The sequence below is a fragment of the Cryptomeria japonica genome, chromosome 11, assembly GCF_030272615.1.
Source record: "Cryptomeria japonica chromosome 11, Sugi_1.0, whole genome shotgun sequence".
Lineage (NCBI taxonomy): Eukaryota > Viridiplantae > Streptophyta > Pinopsida > Cupressales > Cupressaceae > Cryptomeria > Cryptomeria japonica.
Window position 1 is genome coordinate 536,419,376 of NC_081415.1, and position 17,348 is coordinate 536,436,723.

Genomic DNA, 17,348 nt, shown 5'->3' on the forward strand with positions numbered 1-17,348 from the left:
ATGCCAAAATCACATTTCAGGGATGGACAATGAAAATCTCCAGAAAAAATGGATGGCTAATATTTCATTATAATATTCGAGAGAAAAATGATTAGTTAAATTAATCATGTTTAAAATGTGCAAGAATTTTGCTGATAAAATCTGATTCATTAGTGCAGCTCCAAATAACCACAACTAAACCAGCATAAATATGTATATGCTTCTGGATTGGATTGTGTGAGTTTTGTTTGCATCAACGTTTCAGAACACACTCTGTGATCCATCATCAGGATGATATACGTGTATGCTTCTGGATTCGATTGTGTGAGTTTTTTTGCTTCAACGTTTCAGATCACACTCTGTGATCCATCATCAGGATGATAAAATCTGATTCATTAGTGCAGCTCCAAATAACCACAACTAAACCAGCATAAATATGTGTATGCTTCTGGATTGGATTGTGTGAGTTTTGTTTGCATCAACGTTTCAGAACACACTCTGTGATCCATCATCAGGATGATATACGTGTATGCTTCTGGATTCAATTGAATGAGTTTTTTTGCATCAACGTTTCAGATCACACTCTGTGATCCATCATCAGGATGATATACGTGTATGCTTCTGGATTCGATTGTGAGAGTTTTTTTGCATCAAAGTTTTGGATCACACTCTGATCTGTGATCCGATGATGGATCACAGAGTGATCCCAAACGTTGATGCAAAAAAACTCACAATCGAATCCAGAAGCATACACATATTTAGACTAATGAATTGTGGAAATCTACTGGCATTGATAAACCAGCATAGAGCATGCTCAACTACTAGGTGACCAGGCAAGCAATTATCATAGATGGCCCTGACAAGGAAAATTGTACCCATAACCATATTCTCATTGTGATCTGTTGTGGATGGCTTAAGAGAATTTAGGGGGGGGGGGGGGGCCGTGGTATTGAAGATGCAGTAGTTTCTTATGCTCTCATGGTAGTAAATCTACTATTCTTTTTACATCTGTTTCATCTTGTTTCATTGTCCAAAACTGTGGTACAAAATTTAATTAGAAGCTTTCATGGCAATGGAGCCTATTACAACATCTACTCATTATTTAGGTAGTAGCTTTCATGGCAATGGAGCCTATTACCATATCTGCTCACACTCACCTGCCGCAAATTATTACACGTTTCCAGAGTTCTTTTCACATTTTAGAAAACCATTATAACGTGATTAATTTAGATCAGTCGTGTTCCCTCCTCAGGTTAACCCAGGTAAAAAACAATTTCATTGTATCTTGACCACCTACTTCAATGTCAAGAAAACAACTCCATGCCTTGATCAATCTTATAGTTTAACCAGCATTAGAATTCAATGCAGTTCCAAGAATCCCCTATAAAAAGTAGTTATCCTTCTTTAAAGCTAAGCATTCCAATGATGCTTTTCACCCTCCAACACTCGATTCAGATTGATGTTTCCTGGCCTAATATGGATTTAGATGTCACATGCGCACCATCAATTTCACGTTAAATCATTCGTCCAATGGTTGTTGTAATAGTGATCTTTACAAAATGAACACCCTTACCCTTCTTTTACTTTGTTGAAGCAATTACCATTCAACAAGCAAAAACCATACACTACTATTCTTGCTATATAATCATAATTACTGCTTGGTTTCCACAACGCAACCATTACCAGGCCCACCAATTATCACCTCTAACATGATCGGATTGCACTAGTGTTAACGGCACAATTATTAAAATGTTATTAGAACAGCAAAATCTCAAAATGTGTAAAGTTCTCAAGAAATGCCCATAATATTAGAAACAGATATACAGACATTATACAGCAATCTCTTAAAAATTGAAGCCAACTTTGGCCCTAACGTATAAGATTATAAATCTGAAAATTGTCAAACTTCTGCACATACCATATACAACTTTTGTGATAGTACATCAACCAGCAATGTTAACACTGCCTAACAAACACACAGTGCCATCTCATAGCAAAACAATTCGATAGATATTATCGAGTGGATTTATGGATTTGCACCTCGGTAACAGATTTCGGTATAAAATTAGCCCAAATAAGACTAGTGACTTTTATTGTAAATTTAACTAGAATCTTCTGGGCCCTTCCCGAAAAAATGGATGGCTTAATGCTTCACGAGCTTCAAATCGTTGTGAGGGTTCATATCTGAGAAGACCTTGCAACAAATCTATAAAAGCACCAGCAGAGTGGTCTACATGTGCCAGTATTAAATTCTGCACAAACCAACTTAGATGGTAAAATTACACTCAAAAAATAAGTTGTGCCTACCTAGTCAATACAGAGCATAGAAAGTAATCATTCAAGTTACTTATGGTACCTTAAATTGCAGCAACCTCCTAACTGCTCTGATACTCTCTCTTGATGCTGCTCCTTCAGGCCAATCCAATCTTGATCCATGTCTAAAATATTTTACAGATTTTCGACTGTCCCCAGAACAAATTAGTAAATTACCATTAGATTCTGATAATGGAACATGCTTTTTTAGAAATGGATAAATTTACACTTGAGGAAAAATCAAGAAAACTCACTCTCCGTTCTTGATCATATGTTGAGGCAATGGCCCAAAGACTCTTTCCATCATAGCAAGATGCTCTAGGTTTTCATGTGTTTGAAAAAGGGTTTCTCCCTGCAAAAAAAACAAAATTAGATCATTCAGAAGCATAACTACACTAATCCGCTCTAAGGAATGGTAGCTGATACTGCTATTAGTTTCTAAGATAAATAAACCCTAAAGTGAAAACAATTAAAAAAAGCTTACCGTGCACAGTTCCACTAGTATGCATCCAACACTCCAAATATCACAAGGATAGCTCCATCCAAGACCTGAGATTAAAATTGAACAAACAATAAAGAAAAAAAATGTGATTTGAAATGATGAACCTGTAAATGCAACAAGAAAAAGAACTACTTGATCATAACTAGTGCACCATGAATGACAGCAAAATGTCCAATCACAACCATTAGGTCTGATAGACTTCTAATATTACCGAGAATAACTTCGGGAGCTCGATAGTGTCTTGTCGATACAACAGAGCTATGATTTTGATTTTCAAATGTAGTACTTCCAAAATCAATCAGTTTAATTGCACTGGACTTTGGCAACCTCATGCCTTCTTTATCTTGTAAAGGCAACTTTAAAACATTTGAAAACAGCTAAAATAAGTAAAGGCCTTCACATGCATACATATTTAAATAGAAAATAGAAAAATGAAATATTTATCCAAGGAAAGACTGCTGTGGCTCGTTGCTCCTCAGAATTTTAAATACCAAATACCAAAATGCAGAGTGTTTTCAGACATAAAAAGGTGAGATAATAGCATATTTATCTTACAATTACCAAACAAAGAAAGCACTCTAACAACTTTTTATCAACCCTCAAAAATATTCACATCAAACACTTTCTAGAGATAGCACAACTATTTACCTTAACATATTCTGAGGACACAAAAAGAACATTTTCTGGTTTCAGATCAGTATGAATTAGATGCAGTTCGTGCATATCTGCCACCATGAAAATACTTAAAGAATTAGGGCAGCAAATATCCTGAGCTATAAGCTCTAATGTTTAAACTTAAAAATAGTGAAACAACATTTGAACACAACAGAGAGAAAGTCCTAAAATATCCTAAGAGCATACTTCTGCAGTATCTCATAAATGAACATGCATTCAAATCCACTAAAATTCCTGCAACAAAAAAGGAATAATCCTATATTTAAACAGAAAAGCCACAAGTATTGTCTACAGTTTACACACATGCTACAGATTCCAAAAGTTGTCTTCCGATCTCCCGTACTAGATCAATGGGAAACGGGCAATAATTGTTTTTGCGTAGAAAATCGTATAAGCTCGGTCCAAGCTTCTCAAAGACCTGTTGAAAGCATTTGCATTCATTGACACAAGCTTTAACGTTTAATCTCTCCCTTGCCAGATTTAGTGGCATGGCTTGTGGCATTCCCAAATAAATAAAACACAAACTATAACTCTTTTGCATCATTAAAAAGGCAGCATCTGGAAACCTGGATTATGATCAAATATGTTCTAAACTACTTACAATACAAATGTGATTCCGGTAATCAAACCAGTTCCGCATCTGCACACAACTGCATTAAGAAGAAAAACAAGTGTCACGAAGCTTTTCTGCAATGAGACAGGAAAATAACAGATAAAATGGTAGGAAAAACTTTTGAAGTCTAATATCCTTAGTAATCTTTTCTAGTATCATAAGTTCCCATTTCATTCTACCAAAAATGTAGAAAATATTTGACAAATTTCCTAAAAAAATTATGCAACAAGGACAAAAGTCCAGGAGGTTAGTGATTTTTGCATCCTATACCTAGATTCCTTTCCCACGGGTCATTGAAATACTTGTAGTAACAATAGTTACGCCTGAAGGTAGGGGTTGACCTTTATGGAAGCACATAGATCTAGACACAACCTTATGGATCACTGCAAAAAACACCTGGAAGTAATGATAGGTGTAACTGTATTAAGCAGCCAAGCCCATCTTTCTAGGTGACTTTTGATGTTACTTCTGAAATTTTCTGTCCAGTTAGTTGTAACAATTCTCACATGGTTAAAGATTACAAATCTTGCATATATGGTTTGAGACTGCTCACACGACTTTATATGAATATAGTACGAAAAGTTAAATACATTTTGTAGAATTTTAAGGAAATCTAGCCTAATGTTTACAGTGAATTCGATAAACCAGCACCAAATTACTAATATCAACCACTCAAAAAATACAAGAAAAAAGAATGGGTATTGCAAGAGACACATAGGACAAGGGCAAGCAATCACAGAAAATGGTTATCAAAACAATCAGACATCAGGCATGTACATACCGGGTGCCCTTTTTATCGCTCCTGCCAACCTCACCAAGCACATCAACTTCAATCATTGCGGCTTCTCTGTATTTTTGCAACCCACGGACAATCTTGACAGCTACAAATTCTCTTGCTTGTCGATCCCAACATTCCACCACTTGACCAAAAGTCCCTACAAATATTGAAATTATTGGAACATAATGACCTAACACGTTTGTGATTTGCATGAAATAAAGCTTTTTCCTGAATAAAACAATGGCACCCACTTCACAAAATATCCAGACTTAAAAATGGGGAAAGAAATAGAGGGAAAAGGGTAAAAGAAAACCAAAAACCAAAAACCAAAATTTACCTTCCCCCATTTTGCTGAGTATCTTGTCTGCAGGAACATAAAAATAAATATGAGCCAGGCTATCAAAATTGCGAGAAAACCAAAATATTAACTCCCGAGAAATATAAAGCACGGTATAAAAAAGTAAAGATCGAGAGAGAGAAAACAAAAGGAAAAAAGTCTCTGAAGTGGTCAGATCTGAAGCCATTTATCTACAGATCTATATTCCAAAGGGGCAAAAATAACTTATGGGTATCAGGTGAAAAAGTATTTATTACAGCGAGGCGTTAAATTATCTCCAAGTTCAAACATGTAATGCCCATCTTTGTCATCGTCACGCCATGGAGGGGATGCAGTTTTATGGGCCAATACACCTTGCCCACTAAATACTAGTGTTTGCTGGGCCTACACACAGCCATTTATTCATTTCTTCCATTGATTAACAAAAGAAGCAGAAAACCCATATTCCAATTTCATCTGCCCATCAAATTACAGGGCCCTCTACTAAAAACAAAAGAGGGCAAAAGGTATTCTCACCTCTGAAAATCCCCCAAATAAAAGGTGGGGAGGAGGAAAGAAAAAAAAACTGACCTGATTATTGAAAGGAAGAACATCCCACAGTGAAGTTAACTTTCTACGTTTTCTGGGGCGTTCATCTGCAATATGTAATGGGTATTCTGCAACACAAGCCATGGCACCAAACCCAGTAGACAAAGATCGAATCGAAAGAACACAGATTATATCTGAGTTGTGTTTTCTATAGAAGAACCAGACATGGGAGGTTAAGGCAAATGAAGGTAGAGAATGGTACAGACAGGTGTTTGCGAGTTAAAATCAGAATTTATGTGTTTTAAAAAATAAATAATAAATAATAAATAGATTCGTTTGGAGAAAGCCCTTCAACGCTTAGGAGGTTCTTTTCTTTGAAGGGATTTGTATTGTTTGGAACATATGCCCATCGCCTTTGAAATGCATTTGTTAGGCGAATATGAGGCATTGTTTATATCCTCACCAACCACACCAAAAACAAACACCATATATAATGGAATGTGGGGGTCGTTGTTATGTAAACTAATGGTAGTTAAGCATAGTCAAACTTAACTTGGGTGGTCCTTGGAATGGGAAATGAAATGCTTCATGTTCCATAGCTTTAGTGGAGGTTTGAAATTGCATTTGTTTGTGAATGAGTAAAGTATATATTTTAATACATTTTTTAAATAATGTGTATTTAATATTTTATTTTTTTAATGGATTGTATTTTTTTTTTATCATAATAATAGTTTTAATTTTTATATATATTCAATTTTGACAATTTTTATATTTAGAAAAACAAATATCATATTGTAAATGTCATATTTATGTCTTTTGGATAAGATGTATTCTATTTATGGATGGTTGCATTCAAGTGGCAAACAAAATCTTGCTTGCTAGTCATGTCTATATATCCTTATGTTGGTTGCCTATACCAAAAACTACTACAATCAATTAACTCATCCTATCAAGAATTTTTATGGGCCATGTGGGGAAACAAGGGAGGCCTAAGAATCTTTGATCCATGCATATAAGGAATATGCCTAGTAACTAAATGGATTATTAGAGCCTTGGAGAAAGATGCTCCTTGGAAGGAATTGGTTAAATTTTGCATCCAAACTACCTATGTTAGACATTCTTTGGGTATTGTCAACTAGAAAGACAAGATTATGTCAGCTCAATTCTTTAGAATTCATGGATCTACTCCCCTTAGCTCTATTTGGAAATCTTGGCAGATCACTTCAACAAAATTAATTTACTTTGATCAATCTCTTAGCCATGGGCTAAGTTTTCCTTATTCCTCTATTTGGTGGAGTCAATTGGTTCAACAAAATGGCAATCTATTAGGCACTATTAATAGGCTCAAAGGAAAGTGTCCCTTTAAAAAAGGTATTCATTTTTTTGATAACTATGAGACCCTTCCAACTTCCAATGAAAAACATAACCTATTCTTAACTATCAGTTCCACCTCTCAGCCTCTAATAAGCAACCAATTCTTGAAATCCATTAGTTAGTTACTCTTGAGCTTTATTATTTGTTATCCTTGAAATATCATGCTAACTTTTTGAATGATTGGAGGTGGCCTAATGCTCGTAGCATCCACTTTTGTACCTCTTTGAACCATTAGAAATAATTCCTTCCCCCTATCACCATCTTATCTGATCTCAAGTGAGAAGTTAGCATTGCACTTTTATCTTGTCCAAGTGGAACAAGCTTAGCCTCCAAATCATGAAGTTCAAAGCAATTGCTCCATCTTAATCTCAATTTCCTATTGGTAACCATCTTAAATTTGTTTCCTCACTGCCCGCTTGTCCTTTTTGTGCCCAAATGGAATTTGTAAAACATGCTTTTTGTCTTTGTGGCTATGCTCATAATTTAGACACTCAGTGTTCACCTGTTTGCCTAATTTATTCCCTTAAGCGTGATCTTGGAAAGCAAGTCTCCTTGGTGCTTATCCATCCTTGGATATTTTATCCCACACTTGTAGACATGTGATTATCATTTTTTTGAATCTGTGTTGTCATGTTGATGAATAGGTCCATGACCTATTAGTTATGGTTGCTCTACACTGGTGATGCTAAAAATACAAATTTTCTTCATTGTATGGGAAGTATTTACAAGTTGATGTGTGCATACATATGGCCTCATTTGATGCAACTGGGTAAGAATGATGGTACCGATTTAAGGTAGATCAACTCCTTTAAGAAGCTTGTCTTTGATAGAGGCAAGCAAATGCAATAATTTGTTCATGCCCATGTACCATGGCTATATTATATGGTTTGACCTATAATAAAGTGGTAAGTCTTATGTGTTTCCATATCTTTAAAGTTAAATTTCCTCATGTCATTGGTTGTAGGGTATTTCTCCTTATACATATCATGTCTCTTCTTGTACATGTGGTCTTGTTGTGTGTCACTCTCACTCCCTTTTTGCAGTTTGATCACCTTTTAAGCCCAATATATTTGATACCTATTTTATACTCCCAAAGATCTAGATTGTGTTGTGCCTACAAGAGACACACATCCCCAACTACAACATATTGACACCTCGAATTTTGTATGTTTAGGTCTTCCTTATTTTGTGCTTCATAAGTTGTCCACATTGCCCCTACTTGTGGTCCATTGATGATAATCAATCTAAGAAATCTAATATGGACTACCTTACACGTGTTATGTCTCCATTCCTTGCTCCAACCTCTTTTCCATATGCCATTCAAAGACCCCAAGTGAAGTAAAAGTCTCAAAAATTGGCTTAGTATGGGATTTTACATATGTCAGGCTTTCAACTTCCTCTTTTCCTTCATATATTTCCTATCATCCTCAAAGCCATCATTTTTATTTTGGAAATAAAATAAGTACTTAATATGATGTCCCTCAACATTTAAATGTTTTCAAAAATTTGAAGTTTGTAAACCTCTATGTTCGTCAAAAGGAGAGTTCGTTAAAGGATCACCTTGTTGGCACGGGGAAAAAGTTTGTGCTTAGCAAACAAATATTTTGATGATAAGAGAAAATAAAGAAAGTATTTTTTAGTGGTTGTGATAGTTCTCAAACCTATTGGTCCATTGATGGAGTGGTTTGTCAAAAAGCTTCTTCGATGAAGTATGAAGCTTTAGAAAAAAATTCAGCAATTTTGTGAGTTCACCAAGTGGTTAGTTTGTCAAGATGTATTATTATTGAAAAATATTTTTTGTCGATGGTTTTCACCAATGTATTTTCAACAAGTTCACAAACCCATTAACTACCTGAATATAGGAAGTGTTCAAGTTTTAAAGTTCACAAGTTTACTGACTTGGCAAAAGAAGGGTACAATAGTCTACATGACAATTTTTTATTTGATCGCAATTCTCTAAGGAATCGCAAGCTTCAAAAGACTATCCCACTTCAAAGCTATGATGATGCAAAACTTAGACGTGTTTCCTACACCCACTAGCATGTTTAGGGTTGATCAAGCAGAGTCGTTTGATACTTTTATCCACATGGCATTCTATCACACATTCTAGGCTTACCATAGGATACAAAGAGCTCGGCCTCACTGCAATTATGATGGCATGATAGAATGACATGTTTCCCTCATAATATTCAAATCTAGATAAAGTTACAATAATCATTTTTTTGTTCTAACCAATGATGATCAATGACTTGAATTCAAACTTGTAGAGAATAACTAGCTCCAAATAGGTGGTTTGCACGTATGATCTTTGATGGTGTTTCCTATTTGAAAAGATACATTTCATCAATGCAAAATTTTCATTTCAATCGATTTTCAAGCTATGCCAATCATATCTAATTCATCAGATGATGGTATAGGTGATAAGATTTTATTTTAGAATCAAATCAACTCTTTTGTGTGTTTTCAAACATGGGATCACCATTAATGCTTAGCAAATCCTCCAACTACTAGGTTACAATCCTTGACATGATACAAAAAGGTTTTAAATGTCCTTGTCAAGGATCCCATAGATGAAGATGAGACTCTATGATTTTTGAATTTTTGTAGTGCTAATTTTTTGTCTTGAGCCCACCCCATATCACAAATTTTGTGGGCTACATCCTCCTGGTGTACACTCAACTTAAGAAACCATCAATTCTAGACATGATTAACTTGCAAAGGTATCCAGTCATGTCCTCTTTTGATTTTTTGGATCTAATTTGATAAGCCCATCTATCTTCATGTGATCCATTGGGCTAAAGGTTAGTGTTTCTTGATATCTCATGTGCCCCGATTCCTCCTGACACATGGCAGAAGGATAAAATTTATTAAAAACCTCATTATAAAAGAGAGAGAATAGAGATGTAGGAGACAAAGGAAAGCAATGGCAGAGATAGTAGAGAAAGAGTATTCGCAAGAAGCTTTAAGGTTTCAATTTTCAATTATAGGTAGATGTATTTTGATATTGTACTGATCTAGGTGTCCCCCAAATGTGTAATAAGCATTTGTAACCATTTTAGTTCATTTGATTAATAGAATAATCAACCTTGGTTAAATGTATCCTTGAATGTTCAGTAAAACAACTATAGGTGTTTCAAGGATTGAGCTCAGTAACTTGTTGAAAGACATGAAACGAGACATTATCAATCATATGGAAACTCGTGTTGATACATTGCATACCAAAAAAAAAAAGAGGATTAGAGGGACATGATAACAAAGTACTATCCCTACTATCACCAAAAGAAAACAAACTATAAGTGCAAGTATGTGGTAAACATTGAAGAGAAGTATGACTGATCAAATTGTAAAATATTAGAGGATGAAGAGATGGCAAAGTATTTTACCTGGCTCAGAGAAAGCCATGGAAACAAAGGCATGGTATTCCTCAAGATCTGTTGCCCTATAATACTCTTTTTTTTCAATTTCATTTGTGAGCAATTCTCCATGGTATAACCAAACTCCACCTACTCGTCCAAATTATGGACCTTCTAGTTGGGCATCTACATAAGGATTGTGGCCATAATAGCAGTACTGGCCACTGTTAGGATAAGGTGATGTTGCAAATACTACGTCATTAATGTGTCTTCATGTTCCTTGAAAAGTGTTCCCTATGACATGAGATAAAAATATTAAATATTGTATTATATGTCAATTGTAATTATATTTTCAAGAGGTGAACATGTAATGGTGACAAAGATAACTCAAAACTCTTAAGTGTCCTTATTGTTGGATATTGGCTGATATGTTGTCATTGATGTCAACATATATGGAGATTGTTGATGAGGAGATTGTTGGAAAGTTTTCTTTTGTGTATTCCAGTGTTGCAGTTTGATTGGATGAGTTGGTTTAGCCTGTGTATTGCAGATGAGCTGATGTGCTTTAAAGGGTTTCTGGTGTGTTGTCTGTAGATGGCTCATTCCCATTTTTAGAGGTATGTATGATGATTTGATCGAGTTATGAGATCTGGTATTGGGATGTTATGCAGTTGCTCATGTTATTCAGTATTCTTGTATGTGCTCCATATTGTTCCAAAATTGCTATATCTTTGGTTGTGGATGAGTGGAATGTGTTCTAGATGTTGATGTGTGTCCTTAGTTAGTTTGGTTCATGACTTGGATATCCACAAGCAAATCTTTCAAGTTGACAGTCAGTTATGTTGATGATTCTTGTGCTCTGGTAGAGAGATGATGATGATTCTAGTAATTCGAGTTGTTGTGGTGGTTTTGATGAAATTCACATTGCGTGTGAATGTCTCTAGATCATGTTCTATGCATATTGGTGGTTCGCATAGATTATTGTATGTGTTATTGAATATTTTCCTTGTCAGGTTATGTTCTTCGTGTTATGTGACATTCTTAGTGGTTGTAGCGTGTTGGGAATGATCGAGGCATAATTCTTGGAGGCATTTCATATTTCTGGTATTGATTTGGGTCCAAACTATGTCTTAGCCAACATTGTGTTGGTCTGCATGCATTGTTGTAGCATGTGAGGATATTATTTTGTAATTTGTATTGAGGGTTTAGTCGACCTCTATTTTATAGGTTGAGGGTTTGTATAAATAAGTGTAATAATCATGTAAGATGTATGTCTGCAAGTGTTTGCGTTGTATATGCGATTGTCTAATAGAGTTGTATATGGGAACAAGTGATTTGATCTTTCAGAAGTGTGAAGAAGAGAAGTTGTGTAGAGTAGACTGTGTGCTTAACCAGAACTGTACTCAAGCATATGAAGATGCTATTCTCACTGTTCATATGATCTGGATTGTAGTCTGAATGCTTTTGTAAGTTAGTGAGACTTCATGTAAGGCAATGAGCCTTCCCTTAAGGTCGTATCCTTTATGGGTTTCTTATCTTGAGCAGTGAGCTCTAGGCAATGTGCCTGAATGCATGTGTATTCCCATTGTAATAGTTACATTTACTCCTAACAAGGTATTATCTTATTGTGGGTAGGTTCTTACTGTGGTTTTTCCCTTAACCGGGTTTTTCATGTCAAAAATCTTGGTGTTATGTGTGTTATTAATGTGGTGTTTTTTAATGTTTTAACTATTCATTATCAGGTCTGAATTGTGGTTTAAGTTGCAGTAGTTTTTTGTGCAAACTGATTCACCCCCCCTCTCAATTTGTTGCATTGTTGCCAACTGTTGGTATCAAAGCTAGATCCTCTGGAAGAAGCTTGACCACTTGAGGAGATCTGGGATGGCAACCTTTTCTTTCAAGAAGGATAGTATGAGATTTGATGGAACGAACTACACTCTCTGGAAGAGCCGGATGCAAGTTCCTTTGAGATGCATTGGAGAAGAGTACTAGAAGATTACTAAGATTGTATATAATGTTCTGCAGAATGGTCCTACTACTCTGGATGAGATAAAGGAAGGAAAATACAATATTAGAGCCAATGAAGTATTGTTGAGTGCTTTATCAAATTTTGAGATGACTAATGTGATGGACTTAGAGACCACTCATGAGATCTGGGTAAAATTGGAGACCTTGCATGAAGGTGATAGCTATGTGAAGATTGCTAAGTTGTAGAGCTTGAAGGGTAAATATAAGAACTTGAAGATGGGTGAAGATGAGAATGTTACTTCTTTTATGCAGAAAGTGAACGAGCTTGTGTGTAGAATTAGATGTGTCAGTGGTAGAAGAGTCTGAGATTGTTGCTAAAGTGTTGAGATCCTTGCCTCTTGCTTACAAGCATAAAGTTGTTGCTATTGATGAGATCCAAATTGTGACAAATGTGACAAGAGACATATTGATTGCTAAGCTTGTTGCTTTTGAGATGAGTGATTTTGGAGATTATCTTTCTAAGACTGAATCTACATTCAAAGCTATTGTTTTTAGGAAGCAGGGATATGATTCGGGAGAAAGTTCTACAAGAGTATCTAGATATGAGAAAGAGATGAAAGAGATGGAAGATGAAGAAAGAGAGCTTGAGGAGTTGAAGCACTTATTGTCAGAAGATTGCCTAAAGGTGTTGGTAAGTATGAAGGAAAATTACCTCTTAAATGCTTTTCATGTAATAAGATAGGACATTTTGCATCAAGGTGTCCAGAAATAGATAGAAATCCTAAGAAGCCATTTAAGTCATATAAGCCTAAATATCAGAAGAAGTATTATTATGTTGTTGATGAAGGTGTGACAGATGATGAGTCGGATAAGGGTAATTTAGGAGATGAAAATGTGTTCATTGCTATCAAGGAAGATGATCCTCTAACTTGAAATTCTACAAGTTGCACTAGTGAAGAGAATTTTTTAGCTACTAAAGTTGAAGAGAGAGATGAATGGGTAATTGATAGTGGTTGTTCTCATCATATGATAGGTGATAAGAGTACATTTGTGAACTTGGAAAGGTATGATGGTTGCATAGTAAGATTTGGTGACAACAAAGCTTGTCTAATCCGTGGTAGAGGTTCTATTTCTCTTGATAGTAAGCATAATACCGATGATGTGTTGTATGTTGAAGGTTTAAAGCATAATATTTTCACTGTTGGTCAAATAGTTGATAAGGGATATAACATGTAATTCAAGAATGGCAAATGTGAGATCTTGAATAGCTTTGAAACTGAGATTGCATCAGGGACAAAGACTAAAGGTAATATCTTTCACCTGAATGTTGGTGGTAAAATTTGTTTGGTTGCTCAAATTGATGAAAGTTGGTTATGGTATAAAAGGATGTGTCATGTAAATTTTGATTACATGGTTAAGATAATCTCTACTCAGGCAGTGAGAGATCTACCAAAGTTAATAAAGCCTTTTAATCCAGTATGTAAGGAATGTCAATTAGGGAAGCAAATAAGAGTTAATTTTAAGAGAAAACAATATAATTCTAATGGATTGTTGGATCTTCTGCATAATGATTTGTGTGGTCCTTCTAGAGTAATAAGCTTGCAGGGTGACAAGTATTTCATGCTGCTAATTGATGACTATTCAAGAATGATGTGGGTTACCTTCTCAAGGGAGAAGTCTGAAGCATTGGAGAAGTTCAAAATTTTCAAAGCTAGAATTGAAACTAATACTGGAATGAAGTTGAAGTGTCTAAGATCTAATACAGGTGGAGAATTCACTTCAGGTGAGTTTAATGCATACTGTGAAGAACATGGAGTTAAGAGACAATTATCTGCTCCTAGGACACCACAACAAAATAGTGTTGTGGAGAGGAAGAATAAAATAGTTAGCTACTAGAACCATGATGATGGAAGGAAATGTTTCACATGTATTTTGGAGAGAAGTTGTGAGTACTGCAATATACACTCTTAACCAGGTAAATGTCAAAGGTGATACTGGTAAGACTCCTTATGAGTTATGGTTTGGTCATGCTCCTACTATTAGATATTTTAGAATTTTTGGTAGTAAATGCTATATCAAAAGAGATGAAGATCTTGGAAAGTTTGATGCTAGATGTGATGAAGGGATATTTCTTGGTTATTCAACTAAAAGTAAGGCATGCCAGTGTTATAATAAAAGATTGAGAAAGATAGTTGAAAGTGGTAATGTGAAGGTTGACGAAGGCAATATCAGACAGATTAGATATTGCAGATATGATTCTGATGATCAGGATGCTAGTTCAGATAGAGGAAAGCTAGTGCAGACCCAAAGTCAAGTTTAGATTGCTCTGGAAAAGTCTGAGAATGAAGGTCTAGATGCTAGTACAAAAGGAAGAGTTCAAGAACCTGAAATTCAAGAAAATCCTAAAACTCCCAGGTATGTGAGGTTGAATGATTAAAAAAACCAGATTATTGGTGACAAGAATAAAGGTGTGATGACTAGAAGAAGACTTGATGAAGAAATTTGTTTGATTTCTAAAATTGAACCTAAGAATGTTGATGAAGCTTGCAAAGATGAAAATTGGATTAAAGCTATGGAAGAAGAATTGAATCAAATTGAGAAAAATAATACATGGATTCTTGTTCCTAGACCTAAGGATAAAAATGTAAATGGAACTATATGGGTATTCCAGAATAAGTTGAATGAACAGGGTGAAGTTGTCCGAAATAAAGCTAGACTTGTTTGTAAAGGTTATTCACAGATGGAAGGAATTGATTATGAGGAGACTTTTTCTCAAGTGGCTATAATTGAAGTTGTTGGATTATTTATTGCCTATGCTACTCACAAAGATTCCAAGGTTTATCAAGTGGATGTCAAATCAACATTTCTTAATGGAGAATTGGAAGAATTCTACATTGAGCAACTAGATGGATTTTAGTTGATAGATGAAAAGGACATGTTTTGTCAGTTGAAGAAAGCATTGTATGGATTGAAGCAATCCCCTAGAGCCTAGTATGCCAGATTAGATAAGTATTTGATGAAGCTTGGATTCAATAAAGGTACTGCTGACAATAATCTTTATTTCAAAATTGATCAGAATAACATTTTGATTGTTGAAGTTTTTGTTGATGACATTATCTTTGGAGGAAACAATTGTCTATGTAAGAAATTTTCTGTAGAGATGCAAAATGAATTTGAGATGTCTATGATTGGTGAAACAAAATTCTTTTTGGGATTGCAAATTACTGTAGACATCTAAATTTGGCTAATTAATTTAATCAAATTTAAATCCTATTCTTCCAATTAATTAATCTCCCAAATCCCTTTCTTCCAATTAATTAATTATCCTATCCCCCTAATTAATTGATTATCACATCCTCCTAATTAATTAATTATCCTTGTTCTTCCATCCCATTTGATTAATTACCTTTAATTAAATATCCCTTTCCCAAAACCCCCATGGATTAATTAATTTAATTAATTAAATGGACTCAAATCCTATTTGAGCACATGGCTCCTAAACTTTCTTCCAAGCCTCCTTCCAATCTCATCCTAACCAACCCTATCCTTCCAACCCACTTCCCTAGCCTAGTCAACCCTCCAATCAACCTTATCCTATCCCTTCTAACCTCCCTCCCCTCTCACACATGTGTGCACATCCTAACCACTTTTTCCCCTTTCAAAGAAAATATCCTATTTTGGGTGGCCTACCCAAAATAGACATGTGTCTTTGGGAACACATGTCACCCTTCCTATTTTTGGGTGGCTTTGCTCAAAATATACATGTCATTCATTTTTCATCTAGTTGAGCCACTTGTCCTTTTTTGCCACTTGTCCTTTTTTGGAGGACAAGTGTCTCCTCTTCACCTTCACTTCCCTTCCTCATCTTGCCTATTTAATCTCTCCATTTTTAAACCAAATCCTCTTTGATCCACCTTTTCATATCCATATCGTCACTCTGTCAAAATTATCTCTCACCATATCCATTATTATTTCCATCAAATCCATTATCATTTTCATTATCATCTTCATCAAATTATGGAGCACAATTGAGCATCTGAATCGACGTCATGAGCACACATCCAATCGCGGAATAATCAAATTAAAGCGAGAATTATGGTTTGGATTTGTTTATAATTTTGTTCTTCATTTTGATTTTAACATTCTTATCTTGAGGTGTATGATGTATTGTGTTTGTTTGGTTAATTAGATTTCCTTTTAGCCCTTAGTTTAGCACGCACATTTTTCATCGCACATTTTCTAGCACGCCCAGTGGGGCCCACTTCACGGGTCATTTTAATGTTTTTTGTTGTTTAGTGTGTTTTTGACAGATTTTGAGCACTTGCAGGCAAAAAAAGTAAAACCACATATGGATTTCTGCCACGACGGAAGTCTATTTTATCAATCCTGAGATTTCACGAAACAATGGGAATGCGCCCTAAAGCAACGAGAACGCAACCTGAAATAATGGGAATGCTACTTGAAATAGCACGTTCGTATTCCCGCAGCTGGACGGAAAGTATAAATCTCCATTTTAAGTTTCAGGATTTTTGTAAATGATTTTGGCATTTATTTTGCACAGTAGTAGGAATGCATGAACCAATGGGAACGCACCCTGAAACAATGGGAATGCAACATAAACCAACGGTTTGCACTCTGAAACAATGAGAATGTGAAGCAGCAAGAACGTTTGAACCAGTGGGAATGCGTCCTGAACCAGCGGGAATGCGCCTTGAACCAGCAGGAACGCGACTTGAAACAATGGGTTTGCACTGTGAAACTGCGGGTTCACCCATTATCATTTACATAGTTTTCCAGAATGCTCTTTTCGGACTAATATGCTAACTTGTGTGTTTTTGGATGAGATTTTGCCAACGCTTGTGCAACAAATCGAGCGATAAGAAGACCCCATGCTTTTTAAACATTAATAATTGGTTGCAAGACCGCTA

The 17,348-nt window shown here is 35.5% G+C and overlaps 1 protein-coding gene across 3 annotated transcripts; it reads right to left on the reverse strand.

The window, feature by feature from the left end:
* Positions 1 to 1,821: 1,821 nt before the first annotated feature.
* Positions 1,822 to 6,185, reverse strand: LOC131066477 (serine/threonine-protein kinase AFC1). Of its 3 annotated transcripts, XM_058001247.2 has the most exons (12): positions 5,768 to 6,185; positions 5,455 to 5,581; positions 5,198 to 5,224; positions 4,864 to 5,017; positions 4,071 to 4,119; positions 3,773 to 3,887; positions 3,443 to 3,519; positions 3,006 to 3,150; positions 2,777 to 2,841; positions 2,547 to 2,644; positions 2,336 to 2,441; positions 1,822 to 2,231 (listed from the first exon to the last, which is right to left on the reverse strand). In XM_058001247.2, exons 1-12 carry the CDS (start codon positions 5,867 to 5,869, stop codon positions 2,085 to 2,087), a joined length of 1,212 nt encoding a protein of 403 aa, XP_057857230.1. In that variant the 5' UTR covers positions 5,870 to 6,185; the 3' UTR covers positions 1,822 to 2,084. The 3 variants fall into 3 exon arrangements, with proteins under 3 accessions (XP_057857230.1, XP_057857231.1, XP_057857232.1); XM_058001248.2 differs by lacking the exon at positions 5,455 to 5,581 and having other exon boundaries at positions 5,768 to 5,906; XM_058001249.2 differs by lacking the exons at positions 5,198 to 5,224; positions 5,455 to 5,581 and having other exon boundaries at positions 5,768 to 5,904.
* Positions 6,186 to 17,348: the final 11,163 nt, after the last annotated feature.